Below are 26,560 nucleotides of genomic sequence, written 5' to 3' on the forward strand. Positions count from 1 at the left end.
AGCCAAGGCCTCTGGTGTCAGGCAGCTAACCATTCTAGGGGGAAGGACAGACAATAAATAAGATAAATATGTAAAATAAAATATGGCCAGATTTTTCTGAGATAGCGGCATTTGAGTAATGAGGGTTTTACCAGGTCAAGACAACATACTTCCACAAATCCACTTTCAATTGAAGACTGGTAGCTTGCTCTGCTCCCTAGTAGACAAGCCTGAGAAGAGCCATGTCTTTGAAAAGTAGACCTAGTTCCATTCATACTTAATGAAGACCAAGTCCCCTACTACTTTGAATTTGGAGGAATTTCTTTTTTATAACTTTCTTTTTTTATAACTTTGTGACATCACAAATCATCATGGTGATGATTTGTCACTGACTGCTATTCCCTGGAACTACTCTCCAGTAAAGACTTAGCTTGTGCTGTTCAGGTGAGTGCTGACAGTAAGCTAGAAGACAAAGCTTATCCTACACAGCTCTACCCAAGCCTGGTAAGAGGTAAAGGAAATAGGCAGCAGAGGAGGTGGCAATAGGCAAAACCAAGACGCTGGGGGGTAAAACTGTTGAACAGGACTAGCCAGTCCCAGAAAGAGCTCTTGAGGGGTTTTAACTACAAGGGGTTTGACCTTAGGGGTTTCTGCTCTACCACCTAAGTACTAGTTTCAACTGAAGCCAAATTAACATGAACTAATGGCCAAAAGAGAAATCGCATAATGTCTGCAAGAAAAATGGCATGGAGAAAAAAAAAAAAAGAGAGACTGTGAATCAAAGAGAAGGAATCCAGCAGAAGGTGACCTCAGGTGGTCTGCTGAGGAAAAGAGGCTGAGCCCATGTTCCCCTTTGGGAGCTCTTAATTATCAGTTTCTGTTTTCCTTCAGGTATGTTTTCCCTTTTTAAAAAAATGCCAAAAGTTACTATTAGCTATATTAGAAGTTAAGTCAATTTCTTTGCTTAGCATAATCTAGAATGGAAACTACCATTTAACCAAATTCTTTTAAAGGGAAATGCGGTCCAAAATCCAAATACCAAATCATTGCTTAGGAACACAATCTATTCTTAATTAGGGTGTACCTATGTTTATTTTTTTAATTTTTTAATTTTTAAAATATTTTATTTATTTATTCATGAGGGACACAGAGAGAGAGGCAGAGACATAGGCAGAAGGAGAAGCAGGCTCCATGCAGGGAGCCCGATGTGGGACTCGATCCTGGGTCTCCAGGATCACGCCCTGGGCTGAAGGCAGACGCTCAACTGCCGAGCTACCCAGGCATCCTGTTTATTTTTTTAAAAGATTTTATTTATTTTTAATGAGAGAGAGAGAGAGAGGCGCAGAGACACAGGCAGAGGGAGAAGCAGGCTCCATGTAGGGAGACCAACGTGGGACTCGATCCCGGGTCTCCAAGATCAGGCCCTGGGCTGAAGGTGGCGCTAAACCGCTGAGCCACCTGGGCTGCCCTGTACCTATATTTAAAACGGAAACAAGATTCCAAGAGAGAAAAATCATAGAGATGCCATTTTAGGTAGTAGCACTACACACATCTTTACTTTGTAAAATAAGAGTGAACTTATTTTTCTGTATGGTTGTAAGAAAGTAGTCCGGTTCCATTCTTCTTCATGTGGCTGTCCAATTTTCCCAACACCATTTGCTGAAGATTGTCTTTTGTCTATTGAATATTCTTTCCTGCTTTGTCAAAGATTAGTTGACCATAGAAATGAGGGTCTATTTCTGGGTTCTTTATTCTGTTCCACTGATCTATGTGTCTGTTTTTGTGCCAGTATCACACTGTCTTGATGATTATACAGCTTTGCAATATAGCTTGAAGTCCAGAATTCTGATGCCAATAGCTTTGGTTTTCTTTTTTAACATTCCTCTAGCTATTTGGGGTCTTTTCTGGTTTCATACAAATTTTAGGATTATTTGTCCAGTTCTGAGAAAAAAAATCGACAATATTTTGATAGGGATCACACTGAATCAATGTGTAGATTGCTCTGGGTAACATAGACATTTTAACAATATTTATTCTTCCAATCCATGAGCATGGAATGTTTTTCCTTTCTTTTTTTGTATATTTTTTTTGGAGTTCAATTTGCCAAAATACAGCCTATCACCCAGTGCTCATCCCGTAAAGTGCCCCCCTCAGTGCCCGTCACCCAGTCACCCCCACCCCCGCCCACCTCCCTTTCCACTACCTCTTGTTCGTTTCCCAGAGTTAGGCGTCTCTCATGGTCTGTTACCTTCTCTGATATTTCCCACTCATTTTCTCTCCCTTCCCCTTTAATCCCTTTCACTATTATTTATATTCCCCAAATGAATGAGACCATATAATGTTTGTCCTTCTCCGATTGACTTACTTCACTCAGAATAATACCTCCAGTTCCATCCACGTTGAAGCAAATGGTGGGTATTTGTCATTTCTAATGGCTGAGGAATATTCCATTGTATACACAGACCACAGCTTCTTTATCCATTCATCTTTCGATGGACACCAAGGCTCCTTCCACAGTTTGGCTATTGTAGACATTGCTGCTAGAAACATCGGGGTGCAGGTGTCCTGCTGTTTCACTACATCTGTATCTTTGGGGTAAATCCCCAGCAGTGCAATTGCTGGGTTGTAGGGCAGGTCTATTTTTAACTCTTTGAGGAACCTCCACACAGTTTTCCAGAGTGGCTGCACCAGTTCACATTCCCACCAACAGTGCAAGAGGGTTCCCCTTTCTCCACATCCTCTCCAACATTTGTGGTTTCCTGTCTTGTTAATTTTCCCCATTCTCACTGGTGTGAGGTAGTATCTCATTGTGGTTTTGATTTGTATTTCCCTGATGGCAAGGGATGCGGAGCATTTTCTCATGTGCGTGTTGGCATGTCTATGTCTTCCTCTGTGAGATTTCTGTTCATGTCTTTTGCCCATTTCATGATTGGATTGTTTGTTTCTTGGCTGTTGAGTTTAATAAGTTCCTTATAGATCTTAGATACTAGCCCTTTATCTGATAGGTCATTTGCAAATGTATTCTCCCATTCCGTAGGTTGTCTTTTAGTTTTGTGGACTGTTTCTTTTGCTGTGCAGAAGCTTTTTATCTTGATGAAGTCCCAATAATTCATTTTTGCTTTTGTTTCCCTTGCCTTCATAGATGTATCTTGTAAGAAGTTGCTGTGGCCAAGTTCAAAAAGGGTGTTGCCTGTGTTCTCCTCTAGGATTTTGATGAATTCTTGTCTCACATTTAGATCTTTCAACCATTTTGAGTGTATCTTTGTGTCTGGTGAAAGAGAGTGGTCTAGTTTCATTCTTCTGCACGTGGCTGTCCAATTTTCCCAGCACCATTTATTGAAGAGACTGTCCTTTTTTCCAGTGGATAGTCTTTCCTGCTTTGTCGAATATTAGCTGACCATAGAGTTGAGGGCTCATTTCTGGGTTCTCTATTCTGTTCCATTGATCTATGTGTCTGTTTTTGTGCCAGTACCACACTGTCTTGATGATCACAGCTTTGTAGTACAACTTGAAATCCAGCATTGTGATGCCCCCGGCTCTGGTTTTCTTGTTCAATATTCCCCTGGCTATTCAGGGTCTTTTCTGATTCCACACAAATATTATGATTATTTGTTCCAACTCTCTGAAGAAAGTTCATGGTATTTTGATAGGGATTGCATTAAATGTGTAAATTGCCCTGGGTAGCATTGACATTTTCACAATATTAATTCTTCCAACCCATGAGCATGGAATATTTTTCCATCTCTTTGTGTCTTCCTCCATTTCTTTCAGAAGTGTTCTACAGTTTTTAGGGTATAGATGCTTTACCTCTTTGGTTAGATTTATTCCTAGGTATCTTATGCTTTTGGGTGCAATTGTAAATGGGAGTCCTTAATTTCTCTTTCTTCAGCCTCGCTGTTAGTGTAGACAAATGCCACTGATTTCTGAGCATTGATTTTGTATCCTGCCACACTGCCGAATTGCTGTATGAGTTCTAGCAATCTTGGGGTGGAGTCTTTTGGGTTTTCTATGTACAGTATAATGTCATCTGTGAAGAAGGAGAGTTTGACTTCTTCTTTGCCAATTTGAATGCCTTTATTTCTTTTTGTTGCCTGCTGAGGCTAGGACTTCTAGTACTATGTTGAATAGCAGTGGTGAGAGTGGACATCCCTGTCTTGTTCCTGATCTTAGGGGAAAGGCTCCCAGTATTTCCCCATTGAGAATGATATTTGCTGTGGGCTTTTCGTAGATGGCTTTTAAGATGCTAAGGAATGTTCTCTCTATCCCTAATAACCCTGTCATTAGGACCTCCGGTTTGGATTGCATCTCATTTGTTTTTAATTTCAGCCTGATTTACATCTAAATTCTGCAGTCATGAAGTCTCTTGAATCCTTTATGCTTTTATCCAGAGCCACCAGTAGCTTTATAATGGTGCTTCTGAATTGGCATTCTGACATTGAAATGTAATCCAAATTCTGTAACTGTATGGGAGAGAGTACTGTTTCTGATTCTTTCTTTTGTGGTGAGTTCCTCTTTCTAGTCATTTTGCTTAGTGCAGAGTGGCTAAAAACGAGTTGTACTTGATAGAAGCACAAACTCTTCTCTCTGTAGAGTTCCAGCTGTTCTCTCTTTAAATATCAGGTCGAATTCCCAGATTTTCAGGATGATTTGAAAGTTATCTAGGTAAGTTGGTGGGGACTGGTGACTTGGGGACCCTACTCCTCCACCATCTTGCCCTGCCCCTTGCTTTTCCATTTCTTTGTATCTTCCTCAATTTCTTTCATAAGTGTTCTACAGTTCTCAGAGTACAGATTCTTTACCTCTTTGGATTTATTCCTAGGTATCTTATGGTTCTTGGTGCAATTGTATAAATGGGATCAATTCCTTATTTTCTCTTTCTTCTGTCTCATTGTTAATGTATAGAAATGCAACAGGTTTCTGTGCATTGATTTTATATCCTGCCACTTTGCTGAATTCCTGTATGAGGTACTTATACCATACACAAAAATAAACTCAAAATGGATGAAAGACCTAAACATGAGATAGGAATCCATTAAAATCCTAGAGGCGAACATAGGTAGCAACCTCTGTGACCTCAGCTGCAGCAACTTCTTGCTAAACAAGTCTCTAAAGGCAAGGGAAACAAAATAAAAAATGAACTACTGGGACTTCATCACGATAAAAAGCTTTTACACAGCAAAGGAAACAATCAACAAAACCAAAAGACAATCTACAGAATGGGAGATGATACTTGAGAATGTCTTATCAGATAAAGGGCTAGTATCCAAGATATATAAAGAACTTATCAAACTCAACACCCAAAAAATAAACAATCCAGTAACGAAATGGGCAGAAGACAGGAACAGACATTTCTCCACAGGAGACATACAAATGGCCAATAGACACATGAAAAAAAAAAAAAAAAAAAAAAAAAGCTCAACATCACTAGGTATCAGGGAAATACACATCAAAACCACAATGAGATACCAACTCACACCAGTCAGAATGGCTAAAATGAATAAGTCAGGAAATGACAGATGTTGGCAGGGCTGTAGAAAGGGGAACCCTCTTGCACTGCTGGTGGGAATGCAAACTGGTCCAGCCACGCCACTCTAGAAAACAATATAGAGGTTCCTTAAAAAGTTAAAAATAGAGCTGCCCTATGACTCATCAATAGCACTACTAGGTATTTACCCCAAAGGATACAAACATAGAGATTCAAAGAGGTACCTGCACCCCAATGTTTATAGCAGCCATGTCCATGACAGTTAAAATATGCAAAGAGCCCAAGTGTCCATCAACAGATGAATGGATAAAGAAGATATGAGATATATATATATATATATATAGAGAGAGAGAGAGAGAGAGAGATTGCAATGATGTAGATGGAACTGGAAGATATTATGCTAAGCAAAATAAGTCAGTCAGAGAAGCTCAAATACCATATGATTTCAGTCATCTGTGGAATTTAAGAAACAAAACAGAACAATAAAGGGGCACCTGGGTGGCTCAGTGGTTAAGTTTCTGCCTTTTGGCTCAGGTCGTGATCCCAGGGTCCTGGGATCGAGTCCCACATGAAGCTCCCCAAGGGGAGCCTACTTCTTCCTCTGCCTGTGTCTCTGCCTCTCTCTGTGTCTCTCATGAATAAGTAAATAAAATCTTAAAAACAAAAATAGAAACAGAACCATAGGGGAAGGGAGGGAAAAATAAAATAAGATGAAATCAGAGAGGGAGATAAACCATAAGAGATTCTTAACTCTAGGAAACAAACTGAGAGTTGCTAAAGAGGAGGTGGGTGGGGGGCTGGAGTAATTGGATGATGGACATTAAGGAGGGCATGTGATATGATTAGCAGCACTGGGTGTTATAAGCTACTGATGAACCACTGAACTCTACCTTTGAAACTAATAATATATGTTAACTGAATTTAAACTAAACTAAAATTTAAAAAAATAAGAGTGAACTTAGAAGTAAATATGGCATAATTGCTTCCATGTTAGAATTGTTTATTAGTCACTTTGGCGGCTTCTAAAATTTCATGATTAGTAGGATACTTAGTTAATGAAGAATGAACAGTGAGCCATCTATCATTAAATTACAAAGACAGAAGGACCCTTAAGTGTATCTGTGACCTTGTGCCCTGACATCCTGCTTCACTTCTGTGTTATTCCTGCCAAGAAAGTGTGATCATTGTCTTATCATGAGGAACCATTAGATGGATCCAGCTTGAGGATTACCCTCTAGAAGGGTAATAGAGTTGGACTCTATGAAATTGTCAGAATACAAGATAGGAAACAACTATGGAATAGCTCCATACTGGGGGAGACTGAAAGGATGTAACAAATGAGTACACAGATGGGATCCTGGTCCAGAAAAGAAAAAAGAGTCTTGGGGATCCCTGGGTGGCTCAGCAGTTTAGTGCCTGCCTTTGACCCAGGGCACAATCCTGGAGTCCCGGGATCGAGTCCCACGTCGGGCTCCCGGCATGGAGCCTGCTTCTCCCTCCTCCTGTGTCTCTGCCTTTCTCTCTTTCTCTCTCTCTCTCTCTCTCTCTCTGTCTATCATGAATAAATAAATAAATAAATCTTAAAAAAGAGAAAAGAAAAGAAAAAAACAGTCTTAGGACAGCTGGCAAAATAGGCAGGTAGTGAAATGTGATTGGAGTCTGTGGACTGGTATCAGCGTTGATTTCCACACTAGGAGAGTCATAGGGTGCATCCATGTCAGGGAACATCCTTATTTTTGGAAATAGACACTTGAGTTTTTAGGAGTAATGGGGCATCATTATCTGCAGTTTCTCACATAGTTCAGAAAAGACTAATAATTTTAGACAGGCAGATAGACAAAAACAGAAAAAATATAATGAAATGTTAAGAGTGGGAATCTGGGTGAGGGAAATACTAAAAGTCTTTCTGCTATACTTGCAACTTTTTTGCGAGCTTGAATTTAATTCAAAATAATTTTAAAAATTCACCTACAACCTCTAGTGAAAAACGACCACAGTCTTTTTAGGAATCCATCACCACCTGTGCCGCAAGTTCTTTTTTAATCATGAACATAGAACTTCTTCATTGCTCCTCTGTCTTCAGTAGATAAACACATCTGCCAGTCACACTTACCTATTATGGCGCTTCAGATGGTGAAAAACTACAAACACCTCCTGGCCTTCCACTGCGTACAACATGATGCTAATCTCATTAATCTCATCACAGGCCCTTTTCCCAACCTCCTCATCCACGCTTCAGAGCTTCTGAATGCTGTCTTTCATTTCTATTTTAAATTTAAGACTTAAAACAAGATATTTACTCCAATAAAAAGCCAGAGAAAGGTTTATGTGGAAGATGACCTTGCAACCCCTACATACTAAATCTTTATCTCAGAATCTCTGAAACACCCAACCCTGGGATGTATACCCATAATACAGTCCATGGTTTTAGTCACCTGCATCCCTCACCTCGACCATTCAAAGGTTTACACAGCTGCTAGTCCTTAAGAGTGTAGCCACATGATTCCCTTTTCTCCTTTTAAGCACTTGTTATTCTGTTTTTGTCTCAATACCAACTTCAGCTTCACTTAGCTAATATCTCAGAATCAATTTCTGGACTATTATGATATCTCACTCTGAATCAATACTGGCATTGAAAAAACTGGTTAATGGGCCTTTTAAAGGGATGTTTTTATATAATTATAAGAGTCAATTCCACTCACATGTTTCTACCATGCATGTGGCACTACACACACTGTAACAAAGTCACTCCAGCAGGCTCTTTAAGATTCTATGATTGATTTCACCGAGTGCAGAGAAAACACCATACTCAAAGAGGATAAAATTAAGAATGTAAAAGTACATTTATGTGTGACTTCAGCTAAGACGAACTGGGCTAGAAATATACTACTTACCAGGGAAAGGCCCAGTTATTAGACCAGCTATATTAGACCATCAGTGAGCCAGCTCTAAGAAGGCCAGAAAAGGGCAGGCTGTTTTTATCTCCTACCCCCAGGAAATTTCTGGACTGATAAAGCAGCTGGGATGACCCAGGGATGCAGCCTTTAAAATGACTCTGAAGTTTTAGAGTCAGTGAGAGTGATTAAAAAACAAAACTAAACAAAAAGCAGGTACATTCAAACACTCAAATAGGATACAAACAATGATATTCATTACTTGTTTCTTTGTAAAACTACAACATTCAACTCTTTTAGTTTGAAGCTCATTACTAGAGAAAAAACAAATCTGTGGCCTTACCATACATGTAATTCAGTGCTCCTCATTTCTGGTGAACAGCCAAGGTTCAGAGAAGCTGAACAACCTGCTCAAAGTCACACAATTCTTTGTAGAGCAGAACCCAAGTTTCTCTGCATCTAAAGTTATATGCCTCTGTACTTACTATGCATGAGAAGTTAGTTATGGACTTTTAAGATGAAAAATAAGGAGCACCAGGGTGTCTCAGTTGGATAGGCATCTGACTCTTGATTTCCACTCAGGTCATGATCTCACGGTAGTGAGATCAAGCCCCATGTCAGGCTCCGCGCTCAGCGAGGAGCCTACTTGGGCTTCTCTCTCTCTCCCTCTGCCCCTCCACACTTCCTCTCTAAAAAAAATATTTTTTTAAATGAAAGATGAAAACACATAGCAACAGTTTTGTACCAACTTAACAATTTTTAAAAACCTCCAAGTGTAGAACCATGAATAGGCTACAAAATTTTACTTGAATTCCTTATATAATTTCAACAGCCTCACCTTGATTAACAGTTAAAACATTTTAAGTGTTAAACATAAAGTGAGTACTAATCATTACACAGTTATTATACCATAAGGACTATAAACCACCAGGTGTTCCTAGCACAGAAAGTAAAAATGATACCTCACAATGAACTTAGTTCAAAAAGAATGCCATTTAAACCAGTAACATTTTATTTTTTATTCATTTATTTATTTTTTAACCAGCAACATTTTAAAATTAGAACTTGGGCTAAGAGATACAAGTAACTAAAGGCCTAAGAACACTAAGCTACTCTTCTAACAGAGCAAAAGCACTTTAGGTGTGCTGATGTGCAGAGCAGTGTCTTCTCCTTTAATTATAAGGTATGTGCAGACATAATACCATTTTTGAAATCTCATACTCTTCACTTTCCCTGGTTGACTGGTAAATCGTCAAGATTTAGTGACAATGTGTGGCTACAGTGTTGTATACGTGACATTCAAAACTGCTGGGTCCTGGCTGGTTGACGTTGGGATCTCTGCCATTCACTCAACAATTTGTCAAGCTCCTCCTCCACCTCAGGTACTCTATTACCAGCTAAAGATACAGCTAAATATGGTTCTTGTCCTCCTGGAATTCTCTCTCTAAGCAGGGAGCAAGTCACTCAAGCCATTTATCTACAGTGGTATTAAAATAGAGATAACGTAAATTAGGGAATGGGATGATCAATACTTGCCATAGGGAAACCACTGCAGGAAGTGTTTTTTTGTTTGTTTGTTTGTTTTTGTTTTTTTGTTTTGTCTTGTTTTTTTTAAGTTGGAGGTGAGGAGGTCCCTGGAGTGGGTGAGTGGCAGTATGTCAGAAAGAAAATAGGATATAGAAAAGGATCAAGGGGTAAAATATGGTGAGGGCAATTAAGGAGGCCTGTTGCGGATGTTCTATAAATATTTGACAAGAATTAAATCGAGGCTAAGATGAATATAATTCCTTTTTATAACCACCTATTACTGCCTTTACCTTATATGTAATTATCATTGTCATTTTAGAATTGCCACACACAAAGCTCTCCTCTTCACTGAAATGATTTTGTAACTTTTAACATTCATTAAACGCTGTGTTTATCAAGAGATCCAAATATCTATTTCCTTTCTTGTCAACTAATGAGATTTCCAACTCCAATTAATTTAGCAGCTGAATAACAGTTCCAACAATTTATCTTTTATGTGGTTATTTATAGTAAATTGCTTTATAATTTTCTCTCTGTGCTCTTAGATCTAGTGGCTCTCATCCTTCACGTCTTAATCAAAGTATCACGAACCCTCTGGAAGCTGGACTTCTCCTTCTGTAAATGTCACCTCTTTGCTGGAAATCCGGCCAGCCCTCGTTCCCCCCGCCCCAAAAAATGTCTCCTGCATTCAAACAGGGCAGATGCTTCTGTCTTTCTGTGTCTGTCTCTCTCACACACACTCCCCCGCCTGCGTGCCCAGGCTGTCATCGCTGATGCAGTGCAGCTGTCAGGGAGGGATGACGATCTTAGGAGAGACAAGGGAGGAGGCGTGTAGAAGGGAAGTAGGGAAATCCACGAGGCGTGATGAGAGTGGCAGGCAGAGGACTCCCAGTGTCGCTTCTGGGCAAACTGCGTGACGCGGCCGCATCTCCCGGTGGGAGCCCTCCCGTGAGGACGGCGGGCACCGTATTTGGGGAACTTTGTCCTCTAGGCCGCGCCGGGAGCCTGGGGAGCGTCCCGGGCGGACCCGGGCTCTGAGAAACACGGCGGGGGTGGGCGGGGGTGGTGGGTGGCGAGGCCGCGGAGTTAGGGCGCCGGCTGACCCCCGGCCGGGCCCACCCCGCGCGCCCCGGCCCCGGAGACGTACCTGTCCCGCAGCCCGCGCTGGAGGCGGCCCAGCCTCTCGTGGTAGTCGGAGCTCGCCAGAGGCGCTGAAGGCGGGGAGGCCGGCCGCATGCCGCCCTCGCCGCGCCCCCTGCCCCAGCACCGCCGAGGAGCAGCCGCGTTCCGGGCGGGGGTGGGGGGCCGGGTTGTCCGGGGCGACGGCCCCACCATGCACCGCGGTAAACCGGGCGCCGGCCGCCGCGGAGGGGCGGGGCGGGGGCGGGGCAGGCGCCGCGGGGGGCGGGGCGGGGGCGGGGCGTGCTGTGAGGCTGCGCGCGCAGCTTCGGAGGCCCTGGGAAGGTTCTCCGCGTGGGTGACGCGGCCCGGGCGGGGGGGGGGCGCGGTTCCCCGGCTTCCCTCTCCCGAGTCTGGCGTCTCCCTTTCCCCTCGCCCTTCAGAATTCTCGCGGGAGAGACCCTGGCCCTCCCCGCGACCGGGAGCCTCCGTGAGGACCTTGGTAGAGGCTGAGGGGTTGTGGGGAGCGCCGCTGGGTAGGAGCAGTTCAGTAGGTTATTTCCGCCCGCGGCATCAAGCTGCACCAGTGTTCCCGGATTCATCCTCTCCTTCCTACCACCTCTCCCTCCCTTCTTCAGGATTTCTGAGCGGGGCGCTGCACTAAACTTTGTTTCCTACCACACTTAAGAGGCAGAACAAAACACCATAAAAGAAGACAACCCAAAATACTCTGCGCTCAGCCCTGACAATAGAACAGCTGCTTGCGAAACAATAACGTATGAGTGTGCAAAGTTTTACTTGCACAAAATGTAGATGGAGAAGTCTCCCCAAAAATATGGACACATTTGGTCGTGGCTTGGAAATGGTACAAAAGGAATTAAATGTCTATTTTTCAGGAGATAACTGCATCCAGCCTACTTGAACCACGTTGATTATATCATGTTCCCTTCCCTACCTCCTATATTAAGACTGAAGACAAGGAAACTGACAAGGACCCTTATCCCAAGGGAGTTGCCCCGCCTCCCAGTGAATATAAGGTTTCAGGAAGATTTTGCTACCACCCCCTTTGTGACACCTCCTGACACATAAGAGGTGGACTCATGGATTTCATGTCACTTCAACTTCAATGTTGACCTCGGTTTATACCTCAGGAAAACAATGCCAAGTTCATGAATCTAGCAAAATGGTTTTTCATGTCAGGTTATAGGTGCTCTGTGTTATCATTGTATTTCTTACAGAAGAGACTGACAAATTCATTGTGGAATGGAAATTATTGCATGACCAATCTAATGCCTCTGAGTGTGACCGTAGATGTGCAGTTGTAACGTCTCATCATTTGCACTGGCATTTAAGGGCTCAATAATGTATTTCCACTCTATATGGAAATTTGGAAAGGTCATGCTTACTGGAAAGTAAAGGAAAATAGGAATTTTGGTCAACAAATCACACTTTTTTGTAGGTTTTCATGTATCGAAGGCAGATTAAAGATACAAAGTATCAGAGTTTCTTCTATGTCTGGGAATTGTGTTTCTTTTGACCAATAGTTTATTGTGTCATTCAGAGTGAGGGAACTTGTGTGCCTGTCCCCTCGAGAGTTCTCTAAGAAGACCTGCAGGTATCCCCATCCTCTGAAGACTCTCATAGGGAATGAGACAGCTCATGGACTCAGAGACTTGTCCTCCACAGCAGAGGACCCTGAGGAGGTGTCTGTTGAAATGAGGATATGTCCTCCTCCTGGGCTGATGTGGTGAACCAGCAATTCTGCGGAATTGGATGGAAATGGTCAAGTCCACAACATGCTGGGTGTCATGCTTCTGGGGCGCCTACACATATACTCCGCCCCCTGCCACACACACACAGATATTGCAGTTTTTCTTTAGGTTAATCTCTGGGAATTTCAAAGGGTACTTACCAATCCAGAACGTCAAGTTTCTCTTATTGAAGTACATTTTCTAAGAAATGGAGGGAAATCATCATGGTAATTTCTAAACTGGATGTAAACAGAAATTAACAACTTAATCTGAAATTGTTTTACAGATGTCTGAATTTGGTGATTCAGAAAAGATTTCACCCAGAACTCTGCAAAGTGACACCATGTTATCTCCTAAAGATATTTTCTGGACTCATTGATGTTATTTCTTCGATATTGTTATGGGAAATATTGCATCTTCTTTATTCATTTTTGCTCTAAAATGTTATCAGGAAGTTGTGTGTGTGTGTTTTTTTATTCTTAATAAAACATTCCCCCATAAAAAAAAAAAAAAAAAAAGAACAGCTGCTTGCTGGAAAGTCCGTGCTGCCCCAAGGATGTGGTTGTGAAGAGGGAAGAGTGGCTAACTAGTTGCTTGTGAAGCAGACATTTGTTTGCGCAGACGTGACTCAGTGGACAAACGCCCTGTCGAATCCTTCAGCGGAGCCTCTGGAGCCAGACTGCCTGGGCTCGAATCTCCTCTTCCTCCACCTAGCTGTGTGACTGCAGGCAAGTCACTCTCTCCATGCCCAGACTTCCTCTTGTAGAATGGGGAGGCTGTTACTGCAGGACCCACCTATGCCATTGTTATAATGACTAATTAATGTGTGTAATGCTTATAAAAGGGCCCCACACATAGTAAACATCACTTTTTATGACTGTCATCATCTTGGGGCATAAGCTTCCTGAAGAAAAACATATTCCAAACCCACAGAGTAGAAGAAGAACTACACTATAGCGTTTCTTTAGTCTCTTATTCTTCACTTGGTTTCTTTTCTCAGCCACTAATTTCACTTATTCTTATGTGCAAGGTGTGACTAAAGGTAGCAAATTGATCATTAGCGAGATAGATGGACCACTTAAAGGTTGGCAATATACAATTATGATGTTACTCGGCTTGCTCTTCTTATTTGTTAGGTCCAGGGCTAGAGTACTTGGAGGCCTTCATGCTATCTGTTGAAGTATGAAATGATTATAACTCACAATGACAAGTTGTAGATAAACTGTTCTTTCCTCCTACCTTGACCAATGTGCCTTCCTAATAACCTGGAAAGCCACAGGGGGATTTAGTTCTGTGACTTCTTCCCCTACTTACCCTCTACCACTTGAGGCTCAATCAAGCACTGTGAGGAGCTTCCTAACAGACAGGAATGTATGTGTCCCCCAACCCAGTCCACCTTAGCCTCTCATAGCCACACACCAAGCCTAATGGTGAGCCCACCAGTGATAGTCACCCTTTCAGGAATGATCCAGGAAAGAGGTCTCTAAAGGCCTTGGAGCTTGCCAAGCTCCAAGGCCTTGAGCAAAGCATGTCAGAGTGGTACTTACCTGGAATGTGTTCTAAGAAAGGTGTGCGTGGGGACACCTGGGTGGCTCAGCGGTTGAGTGTCTACCTTTAGCCCATGGCGTGATCCTGGAGTCCCAGGACCAAGTCCCACATTGGGCTCCCTGCATGGAGCCTACTTCTCCCTCTACCTATGTCTCTGCCTCTCTCTCTGTGTCTCTCATGAATAAATAAATAAAATCTTAAAAAAAAAAAAAAAGAAGAAGGGTGTGTGTGTGTGTGTGTATGTGAGTTCCAGACAAGTATATACTGGGGCCTCTTCCCTTGTGTGGAGTAGCATGGCCAGAAAAGGGCCAGAACAGACTCTATTAATATACAGAAGCCAAGGCAGGGGTCCTCTTGCCTGGTTCTCAGGGTAGTACTAATACTCTGTGTTTAGTTGTTATATCAAATCATTATACCAAATTGATTCTATGGTCATGTACAAAGGTTTATTTTGCTCATTTTAGTGCAAACTACATTTTACCCACCACACTGGCAAAAATAATGCATATTTTTAGCATATTTTATTTAGATTCAGCCTCACCCAGATGTGTTTTTTAAAGGAAAAAAAAGTTCAATTGATATAACTAATTATTTTCAGCAAATACACAGAGTAAGCAGATGAAGCAGTCACTTAGCATCTCAAATTTTTATTAGGCCATTTTAGGGGAACCTAAACTTAAATATAATTAAACAGTAAATAGATAATTCAAAATAATTATAATCTGCATTTTATAAATGATTTATTAATGACATATGACAAATCTAGATATAGAACCTTCTTTATTAACAATAAAATAGGGCAGCCCTGGTGGCGCAGCGGTTTAGCGCTGCCTGCAGCTCAGGGTATGATCCTGGAGACCCTGGATCGAGTCCCGCGTCAGGCTCTCTGCATGGAGCCTGCTTTTCTCTCTGCCTCTCTCTCTCTCTCTGTGTGTGTCTCTATGAGTAAATAAAATCTAAAAAAATAAATAAATAAAAGAAAAAAGAAAAAAAAACAAAATATAGCAAACTAAGTGAATATTTCTAGAGTATGCTAAAATTATGTATTCTGAATGTTGACACTTCTAATAAATTCAGTGTTCTTTACTTAGAAATTTAATTTGCTGTAGTATGGTCTTTCAATATTATTTTTAAATCCCTTTATATTAGTAGAGCTGATTTCTATAAGCAGCTCTGTTTTCACTTACCTGGACTGCAGGCCTACAAGTCTGCCTGGACCCACAAGGCTTCCTATAAGCTACCGAATGTCATAGGTGAAAGAGAGAATCTGTCACCTCTTTATTTTTTAGAAGAAGAAAAGGATTCAGGGTAGGTAAGGGACTTGGCCAGGGCCACAGCTGTGTGGTATTAATGAATTTAGTTCTAAATATGGGTTCCCAGGAGCCCCACTAAACATACAGCAAGGAAAGACAGTGTTTTATCCCTGTAATCATGGATCCTAGGATGATCCATATGAAACTCTGCTTTTGTGGGACACCTGGGTGGCTCAGTGGTTGAGCATCTGCCTTTGGCTCCGGGTGTGATCTCGGGGTCTTGGGATAGAGTCCTGCATTGGGCTCCCCGCAGGGATCCTGTTTCTTCCTCTGCCTATGTCTCTGCCTCTTTTTGTGTCTCTCATGAATAAATAAGTAAAATCTTTTTTTTTTTAAAGATTTTATTTATTTATTCATGATAGTCACACAGAGAGAGAGAGGCAGAGACACAGGCAGAGGGAGAAGCAGGCTCCATGCACCGGGAGCCCGACGTGGGATTCGATCCCGGGTCTCCAGGATCGCGCCCTGGGCCAAAGGCAGGCGCCAAACCGCTGCGCCACCCAGGGATCCCTAAATAAGTAAAATCTTAAAAGAAAAGAAAAACTGCTGATTTTGTAAGCTCAAAAACAGATTTATGAGTGGAAAATTGGTTTTGGAAATATGTTGAAATTGGAATTTTACAATTTAAACTTTACATTTTTAAATGCCATTTTACAAATGGATCCTGTATATTTGAGTCAATAACTGCTTGGATATTATGTTTGTTGGCCAGGGCTGCCATAATAAAGTACCCCACACTGGGTGGCTTAAACCACAAAAATTTATTGTGTCACAGTTCAGGAAGCTGTAAGTCTGAGATCAAGGTGTTGGCAGGATTGGCTCCTTCTGAGGGCTATGAAGAACTTATTTCATGCCTCTCTCCTAGCTTCTGGTGGTTTGTTGGCAATCTTTGCCATTCCTTGGCTCATAGATGCATCACCCTGATCTCTACTTCATTTTTACGTTGTGTCCTCCCCGTGTGCATGCATGTCTCCAAATGTCTCCTTTTATAAGGATACTAGTCAGTTGGATTAGAGCCCTCCTTCCTCCAGTATGACCTCATCTTAACTCATTATATCTGCAATGACCCCAGTTCTAAATGAGGTCACATTCTGAGGTTTTAGGAGTTAGGACTTCAATATATGAATTTGTGAGGGGGGGGGTACAACTAAACCTACAACAAACCAAACATGGAAAATTATTTCATTTTGCCATCACTCTACCAAAATATTAGACATTGCATCCTATGCTATTAGAAAATACAGTTTGTAAGAAGAGAGGACTCAAAAGTAGAACGTAGGAGTGAAAAAAAAGATAGAAGAGGCTGTCACATGTATATGTTTATGTAACCCCTCCTTGTCACAGCATTTGCTGGTGTAAGCATTTGTTGCATCATTTAAACCCCAGGACTGTCCTTTTGAAGGCACCACAAGTTTAAGCAACTGGCCTAAGATTATGTTGTCAGTATGTTCTTGGCCAGCTAGCAGTAGTGCTAGAATTCAAACACAGACCTTTTCTAATTCTAAAGTCCATCCTTTCTTAACCGCCATTCTACATGGCCTTGAAACTCACTATTTGCTATTATTCATCAATACCTACTGATACTTTTTATTTTTCTGTATGAGATGTGTAAAATTATAATGTATGCAGGAGGGTTTTTATGTAGACATGTTTCATTGTTTGGAGGAATAGTGTTCACTGATAAATGCAATTTTCTACATGCTGTGATATAGCACTATGTGTTCACCATTCGGTTCATTTTCCTCTTTGGCACTACATGTCTGATGCTTTCTAGCAGTTAGATGGGTCTATATGGCCCAGTCTGGCCAATGAATGTGAGTGGAAGTGATGCAGCCACTCCTAAGGATGACCCCCAAATATTCTATACTCTCTTCCCCATTTTCTGTTTGTTGGCCCACTACAGTCAGATTCCAGTGGAGAACACTGTGGCTCTGGAAGAACACGGAATGACTGCAAAGAGCAGAGGATGTGACTTGGACAAGAAATAAGCCTTTATTGTGTTAAGCCATTGCTATTTTGAGGTTGTTTGTTTTAGCAGCTGGCATTACTTAGCCTGATTCATACACAGCATTCTGTTGAACAATTATACAAGTGCATCCAAATGCCCTTCCACAACATTATCAAAGAGGATTTACAGGAGCATCCAGATGGTCAAGAAGACTACAAACCTGGAATTCTGAGATTGTCAATATCTGAGGAAGAAGCATCTAGAGTAGCTCTGTTAAATGAGACTTTCACCAATAATGCAAAGGTTCTATTCTGTGCTGTCCAATATGGTAGCCAATAGCTACATGTGACTATTGATATGCAGCTAGTGCAAATGAGGAATTGGATTTTAGATTTCATTTCATTTTAATTAAAATTTAACTTTTACAGTACATGTGTATCTACTGGCTACTATGTCAGACAATGAAGATCTAGAGAGAAAGTGACAAGATGCATAAGCACAAGGGGAGGTCATAAGTTATGAGGAGGTAGAAAGGTGGGAACTAGAATGTGAGGTGCCATCCTTGGTGGGAGGTGATGGTGTTCAAGAGAGGCAGTGTGATCATTAATTTTATGTGTCAAGTTTGCTAGGCCATGGTGTCTAGTTGTTTGGTCAAATACCAGTCTAGGTGTTGCTGTGAAGGTATTTTTAAGATGTGATTAACATTTAAATCAATAAATTTTGAGTAAAGCAAATTGTCCTCCACAATTGAATGGGCCTCTTTCAATCAATTGAAGTCCTTAAGAAAAAAGACTGGAGGTCCTGGAAAAAAAGAATCCTGCCTCCAAGTTGCTTTTGGATTCAAGACTGCAGCATCAGTTCCTACTGAAATGTCCAAACTGCAGGCCTGCATATAGATGCTGGATTTGCTAGCCCCTATGATTAAATATGTCAATTCCTTAAAATACATCAATCTCTCTCTCTCCAGATTATCTATCTATCTATCTATCTATCTATCTATCTATCTATCTATCATCTTTTTTATAGGTTCTGTTTCTCCAGAGAACCTGGACTAATAATACAGGAGAGCATGCTTACTGAGAGCATTTTGTTCAAAGGCATTTATAACAGCTAATTTGAAACAATAAGAATTGAGTGCAAATTCCAATAAATAAAGTGAAAACATGGATTTCCTCATTTTATTTCATATCATGTAAGTCAACATCTACTATGTGGGTTTCTAAAATACACAAGCTCTGTGAAAGCTAAATTTAACAGCCAGAAATAGAATAACAGGGCATTTAAATGACTCCAGCTAGAGACGACTCCTCCTTCTTCATCGTCGTCATCGTCGTCGGCGTCATCGTCGTCGTCGTCGTCGTCGTCGTCCTCTTCCTCCTCTTCCTCCACTTCCTTTTTAGGTAGGTTCCATGCTGGGCATGCAGCCCAAATATGGGGCTTGAACTCAGGACCCTGAAATCAAGACCTGAGTTGATATCAGAAGTTGGTTGCTTAACCAACTGAGACACCCAGGTGCCCCCTAACTATAGACTTCTTAAATGAGACCGGTGCATTTTGTCTCACAGCTCTTGCGTACCTATGATTTCCATGAAGTCCTTGAATTTGTGCTTCCGTGAGACCTTCAGGATTATCCCTTTGTTGACAGAGAGGAATCCTTAGAGGCAATAGATCTGCAGCACTAAATCCTTGTATGTACTCTTTTCTTTCATTAGGACTGGATGGTGACTTGGTTCTGTCTGGCAGGGACTGCTCTGCAACTGTGGGAGGTGAGCAGCAGCCCTGAATCTGTGTGGGTGCTGGTGTCATGCATGAACAATATTTGCATGCTAAGATTCTTCTCCAAAGTCATTTGGTGGATTTCATAATTGTTTGCCACTTGGATGCACTTCTCATCAGGGTTCAACAAGTACTCCTAACTAGAAGGATTGGAAACAAAGGGATGCTCTGGGCCTGCTCTTACAACTCACAGACAGGTTGAAACCAAAGGGTTTTACATAATAAATAGTATTTAATTTGATGGTTGTGTGTTTATGTCTATAGGGTGACAGGGCACTGGATGAATAATGTTCCGCTTCTCATTGTTTACAATTATCTATATCATGTGTCTTTGTAGACATGTTGACTTCATTCATTCCTGGGGCACTCGAATGGTGGCTGCCACACAGAGTACCCTCCCTGTTCCAGCAAACACTTGCCGTGGTGTCCTAGAGAAGTGGTTGAATACAGAAGTAAAAAATTTTGGCTCAGGTCCCCCTCTGCATGGTATACTACCACCTCTTCTTACAAGCTATGCAAACTTGGGCAGATTACTTAAACTTGCTATGCCCCAAATTCTTCCGGCATGTTGAGAGGATTAAATGTGGGATGCTTGGGTGGCTCAGTGGTTGAGAATCTGCCTTTGGCCCGGGAATCCAGGGATGAAATCCCACATCAGGTTCCCTGAAAGGAGCCTACTTCTCCCTCAGCCTATATCTCTGCCTCTGTGTGTGGTTCTCGTGAATAAATAAATAAAATCTTTAAAAAAGAGAGAGAGGGAGAGAATCAAATGTGGTGACCTGTGCGATGCACTTAGAATCCTGTCTGGTAGAATTAGCCCTCAATAAACAGAAGTTAGCATCACTTCAGAAGGCAAGAAGAATATCCCTTGGGGAGATGGAGAGAGCCATCAGAGGTAAGTGCCCACATTTTGCTTCTTCTATTTGTCTGTCTTTCAAAGGCATTTCCCAGCTTTCTCTCCATCCTCCTTCATCAAACCTCACATGCCCCCTCGGAGAAGTCAACTCACTTGAATTTATCACCAAGGACTTAGTAGGTGGCATTCAGTAGGGAACCTCAATCCATGATTCAGTTTCACTACTTTTGTGTCAGCCCTGGCAGTTGTAGGGATCTTTGCCCACCAACTTTCAAGAGGAGAAATGAAGGGCATTGGAAGGGGCATGTAACACCATATTGTCAAAAATAACATACTTTGACATCTGAAGACCTGAGTTCAAATTCTGACCCTGCCTCATACTAGCTGTGTGAGCCCATTTCTTAATATCTTGAATGCCTCATTTGCCTCATTTCAAAAATGAGGGTAGCGATATATTGTTTTAACAGAGTTATTGTAAGGTGTGAATAAGGTATCATTTGAGAAGCTCTTAGCACAGGCCTGGTCTCTAGAAAACATTCAATAAGCAAATGGTTCCAATGTCTCTCTGAGGACAAGGTTATTTTTACATGTAACCAAAGAATATGGCAACTGGTTCATTTTGTTAATGGTTGTGTGTGTGCACACACCCAAGCACCAACAAATATCATCAAATGTTAGGGTACATCAAGGGCACACAATCCAACTTGAGGCCACACAGCTCATAAGAAGAGGATATTACAACCATCACGATATAGCACAGGACTCAAACTCTTAACTACTATATTTGGCTCTTCACAATGGCAAATGTTTTCTGGATCAGGGAAATTGAGGCCTGGGTCAATTGATGCATGACAGGGTGGGTCACTGCAGCTTGAGCAAAAGCTGGAACAGGCCAATGGGGGAGTGACCAAGGTGTTGCTTCTCCCCAGTGGTAGACTTCCTCAAGCTAGACTCTAACTGGACTCTTGGCAGCCTTTTAAATAATGCATTGGAAGTATTTTTAAACCAATTTTTCATTACCACAACTCAATTGTAAGTCTGCTGCAGAGAGGAAGACTGGCATATATTTCTTTAGTGTTCTTCAACCCAACTCGGGGACTAGAACTCAGCCCAAAATATTACCCCAAAATACCAACTGATGGGCAGATTAGCAACAAGAAGCCATTTTTAAAAATTGAAGTGTAGTTCACATATTATAAAATTCATCCTTTTAAAGTGTACAATTGGTGGTTTTTAGTATGTTCACAAAATTATGCAACCATTACCACTCTGTAATTCCAGAACATATTATCACCCCCAAAGGAAATCCTTCATGCATTAGCAGTTACTCTTCATTTCCCTGGACCTCCAGTCCCTAACAACTGCCAATCTACTGTCTGTCTCTACAGATCTGCCTACTCTGAAAATTTCATATAAACAGAATTATACAGGGCTTATGGATGGCTCAGTGGTTGAGAATCTGCTTTTGGCCTTGGTCATGATTCCATGGTCCTGGGATCGAGTTCCCTGTCAGGCTCCCTACGGGAAGCCTGCTTTTCTTCCCTCTCCCTATGTCTCTGCCTCTCTGTGTGCATCTTTCATGAATAAATAAAATATTTTTAAAAAATAAATTGAGGGATCCCTGGGTGGCGCAGCGGTTTGGCGCCTGCCTTTGGCCCGGGGCGCGATCCTGGAGACCCGGGATCGAATCCCACGTCGGGCTCCTGGCATGGAGCCTGCTTCTCCCTCTGCCTGTGTCTCTGCCTCTCTCTCTCTCTCTCTCTCTCTGTGACTATCATAAATAAATACAAATATTAAAAAAAAATAAATTGAATTATGCAATATGTATCCTTGTGTCTGAGGAAGCTGTTATTTCTTAAATGCAACAGGATGGTCAATATGGAAGTTAGCTTCCACAATGACCCTTGCATTAGTTTGCTGGGGCTGCTGTAACAAAGTTCCACAAATAGATGGCTTCAACAACAGGAATTTATCATCTCACAGTCTGGAGGCGGAAAGCCCAAGACCAAGGTTCCGTCAGGGTTGGTTTCTTCTGAGGCCTCTCTCCTTGGCTTGCAGATGGCCACCTTCTCCCCATGTCTTCATGTGGTCTTCCCTCTGTACCTGCATATGTATTAATCTCTTTTTACAAGAACACCAGCTACATTGGATTAGTCCCACCCCACAGACCTCTTTTTAATTTAATTACCTTTTTAAAGGGATGCCTGGGTGGCTCAGGGATAGAGCGTCTGCCTTTGGCCCAGGGCATGGTCCTGAAGTCCCGGGATTGAGTCCCACATCAGGCTCCCTGCATGGAGCCTGCTTCTCCCTCTGCCTATGTCTCTGCCTCTGTGTGTGTGTGTCTCATGAATAAATAAATTTTTTAAAAAATTATCTCTTTAAAGAGTTTATCTCCAAATAAAGTCACATTTTGAGATACTGGGGCTTATGACTTCAACATATGAATGGGGGTGGGGGGTCACAACTCAACTCATAGCAGCCCCTCAGTGTTCCTTTCCACCAAGAATTCATGCCCTTGTATATAGTACACTCCTACATTGAATTGAGGCTAACTTCTACGATGGTGATGATATTCAAGGATGGCTCTCTTTTTCAGGTAAACAGTATTGTGAGGACACCTGAGAGATCCTTGGAAAGGAGCCACTGGGCGAGTAACTGAAGCTTCCTGTTAACAGGCAGTACTTAGGGGCCATGCAAATGGGTGAGAGTGGGTTCTCTAGCCCAGTCTAACCTCCTGATGACTGCAGCTCTAGACAACATCTGCTAGAGAGAACTGGCCAGCCAAGCTGCTCTTGAATCCTGGTCCACAGAAACCATGAGATAATAAATGATCCTTGTTATTTTAAGCCATTAAGTTTTGGGATTATTTGTAATGCAGCATCAAGTAACTTGATACAGCTGAGGTGGACAGCAATGGTTGAAGAAGCCAATGACTATTACACACCTACTGTCTTCTAGCCGAGGATCATCTTTGGGAATCTTCTTCAAGCCTCACAAGAGCTCTGCAAAGTGTATGTTATCATCACTATTTCATCGAGGGTCTGGGGTTAAGGAGATTGCTGAAGTCTTAAATCTATGTGATTTCTACTGTATCACTGGATCCCTACTGTAGAATGCCCTCATTCAGGACTGGTATTGTGTACACAGTTAATTACTTGCTATTGCTTAGCAGCAATGAAAGTGAGCTAAAACGTGTCTCGTACTTACCTTAGAATTCTACTTTGGAAAGTCACTCTTTTGCACTCAACAATTTTTTTTTTCCTCTCCTATATATCTTTCTTTTTCCATGTGTGTGCATTTTAGTTGCATTTTAGTGTTTTCAAAGAAAAATGACTTATTATTCACCATGCATCTGTGACTTGGCTGGGCTCAGCTGGGTGATCTGGGTTGCATATTAGGCTGCATTCAACCAGGAGCTCAGCTGAGGCTCAACTGTTCAAGACGGCTTCACTCTTATATCTGGGCTTTGGTATAGTTATGGGCGGAACCTCTCTTTCCACATGGTCCTGCATCATTCAATGATTTACCTACATTCTGCTGCAATTGGCTTCCAAAAGAGTTCTCATATTTCATTATTTTTTAAAGCAATATGTCATGCAAAATTCAACTGAAAAGATATACAGTGAAAATATCCCTGTCACCAGACCTTTCTGTTTCTTTTCCCAGAGGCAACCAATTGCCATGTTTTAAATTAGACATCCTGGGGATCCCTGGGTGGCTCAGCGGTTTAGTGCCTGCCTTTGGCCCAGGACATGATCCTGGAGTCTTGGGATTAAGTCCCACATCAGGCTCCCTGCATGGAACCTGCTTCTCCCTCTGTCTGTCTCTCTGCCTCTCTCTCTCTCTCTCATGAATAAATAAATAAAATCTTAAAAAAAAAAAACACTTTTCTAAAAAAATAAAAAATAAAAAATAAATTAGACATCCTGAGTTATTCTACACACGTCTATATGTGTATCTATATATATTTTTATCTATATAGCTATTATATCTTTTAAAATATAAATGGTGTTATTCTTTACACTCTTCAGCATCTTGCATTTTTGCTTAACGTATCTTGGAGATCTTTCCATATTAGGATATGGAGAGCTGTAGATCCATCCTATTCTTTTTTTTTTTTCATCCTATTCTTTTTAAATAGTTATACAATGTTTTATTTTACAGATATTACATGAAATAATTTAATCAGTCCTCATCCAGTGGACTTGTTTTATTTCATATACTATGATAATGACATTGGTGACACAATGCAGTTACTATTTACTTTTTTTAAATTGGCTTTATAGTATCATAGAGATAGGCATCTTTCTGGTACACCACAGTGCCATTCCACTGTAGCACTATGAGTGAGTGGGTCATTCATCAGATGTGTATATGTGCCATGGTTTTGAAACTTACATCATTTAGTCATATTTACAGATGTGCTCTACCACTTTAAGGCCCCTTTCTCCAATTTCCATTAGACATTTTTTAATACCCCATACCACTTCTACTCCATTTTCTTAGAAAACTTATCCTTTCTTGGCCTTAGTGATCTACACCTGAGCCCCACCTTCAATCTATTCGCTGTTTCTGTTGCTGCTTGAAACTACCTAAGAGTCAGATCTATTACTTTGTAATAATAGCCTTAAGAGACAAGCATGGCAGAGTCAGTCCAGCATTGTTAGTTAGTACCCAAGTACATGCTGCTCAATGTTGTATCATCACTGTTTCAAGTGTACACTGCCCTATTGAGTAAGTCTAAAGGACATAATCTGGAGCCAGAAGACTGGAGTTCTAACTCTAGCTCTGCTACTAACTAGCTTGATCATTTGTTAAATGACCTTCCTTAGGTTGAGTCCTGGAAGCAGATCTCAAGGCAAGGGATTAATTAATTAATTAATTAATACACAATTGGTTTGTTTAGGGGGTGATCCCAGGAAGCAGTTGAGAAAGAGAGGGTGTGAGACAGGGAAGGAAAGGAAACGACATGAAGTGCCTTAATGAGCGGTTACTGCTATGGGCAACTATGACCCAATGCAACTGGGACACCTCAGCGACTACGTAGAACAGAATCATCTGATTGAGGGATGAGGAAGTAGGATTTTTATTGCCTACCTACTCCCATTACTCACTGATGGAAGGCTGCTCCTAGTGTTTCCCGTCTTCTACACATTTTCCAAGGCAGCCCAGGACCAAAACACACCTGCAGGCAAAGTGATACAGGGTGCCTTTGGCTGTAAAGAGACTATGAAGGTCACTTCCAGGACACCAAGGGAAAAAATGGGCCTGGACAGAATCTGCTTTGTTTAGAAACAGCATATACATTAGCTAAGAACCTAGCCTTTGGTTCCTTAATGGAGTATCTCATGGTAGCGCAGCAAGTAAGGACTTTTTGAGTCTGGGCCTAAGTGGTGATGGCACTTGGGGGTGCAAAAGAAATTTCCATACAGGGCTGTGCTCCTGGGTGCCTCAGTTGGTTAAGTGACCGACTCTTGGTTTACATTCCGGTCATGATCTCACAGTCTTGAGATAGAGCCCTAAGCCCGAGTGGGGTTCCATGCAGTCTGTTCCAGATTCTCTCTCTCCCTCTTCCCGCCCCCCTGCTTGCACACTCCCTCAGATAGATAGATAAATAAATAAATAAATAAATAAATAAATAAATAAATAATCTTAAATAAAAACAAAGAAGAAAGAAATTTTCATACAGGGCTTAGAATATTAGGCATGTACTGAGTGTTTGCTCTGGGTGGGCCTTTAACATACCATCAAGATCCTGGCAAGAGAAGCATTATTATCCTGAGGCTTGGAGATGATGATTTTCTTGTTCAATCCCACAGCAGGGACACCTGGGTGGCTCAATGGTTGAACTGCCTTTGGCTCAGGGCATGCCTTTGGCTCAGCTGCCTTTGGCTCAGGGCATGACCCTGGAATCCCCAGATGGAATCCCACATCAGGCTCCCTGTGTGAAGCCTGCTTCTCCCTCTGCCTCTGTGTGTGTGTGTGTGTGTGTGTGTCTCATGAATAAATAAATAAAATCTTCAAAAAAAAAAAAGATCCCATAGCACATAGAGAAATAGAGGTCAACCCATGGTCATCTATGTAACAAATGTCCTCTAAACTGGCTAAAGGGAGCAGGGACACCACACTATGGCTGACCTCTGGTTTCTGTTGGCTTGCTAAGAACTAATGAGTGAGATTATTAAGGTTCAAGGATAAAAGATCAATATATTTTAAAAGTCCATGCTGTATATAACCAGCAACAAGCAACGAGAAAATTGAAATTTTTAAAAAATACATGTATAATAACATAAAAATGCAATACTTAGGGATAAATCTGACAAAAGATATGGATATTTTATACAGAGAAAACTGTGAATATCAC

At 41.6% G+C, this 26,560-nt stretch overlaps 1 protein-coding gene and 2 long non-coding RNA genes across 10 annotated transcripts in view; 1 reads left to right on the plus strand and 2 right to left on the minus strand.

The window, feature by feature from the left end:
• KIZ (kizuna centrosomal protein) overlaps positions 1-11,264 on the minus strand; it is a 130,965-nt gene extending 119,701 nt beyond the window's left edge. For 3 of the 8 annotated variants that reach the window (XR_007405682.1, XM_025469110.3, XM_025469109.3), the window contains exon 1: positions 11,033-11,241. Coding sequence is in view for 5 of the 8 variants with exons in the window: in XM_025469110.3 (XP_025324895.1) it covers positions 11,033-11,220 (188 nt within the window). In the remaining 3 variants the exon portion in view is untranslated. Of the gene's footprint in view, positions 1-149; positions 284-11,032 lie in introns of those variants that run through there. The other 5 variants (XM_025469114.3, XM_025469115.3, XM_035705530.2 and 2 more) reach the window with 4 other exon arrangements.
• Positions 272-23,857, plus strand: LOC112673500 (uncharacterized). The gene is made up of 3 exons (XR_003144822.3): positions 272-870; positions 19,277-19,330; positions 22,793-23,857. It is a non-coding gene; the product is annotated as an uncharacterized LOC112673500 (long non-coding RNA).
• LOC125753566 (uncharacterized) lies at positions 22,027-25,674 on the minus strand. The gene is made up of 2 exons (XR_007405684.1): positions 25,311-25,674; positions 22,027-22,299 (listed from the first exon to the last, which is right to left on the minus strand). It is a non-coding gene; the product is annotated as an uncharacterized LOC125753566 (long non-coding RNA).
• Between the last annotated feature and the right edge of the window lie 886 nt (positions 25,675-26,560).

This window comes from Canis lupus, chromosome 24, assembly GCF_003254725.2.
Source record: "Canis lupus dingo isolate Sandy chromosome 24, ASM325472v2, whole genome shotgun sequence".
NCBI classification, from domain to species: Eukaryota; Metazoa; Chordata; class Mammalia; order Carnivora; family Canidae; genus Canis; species Canis lupus.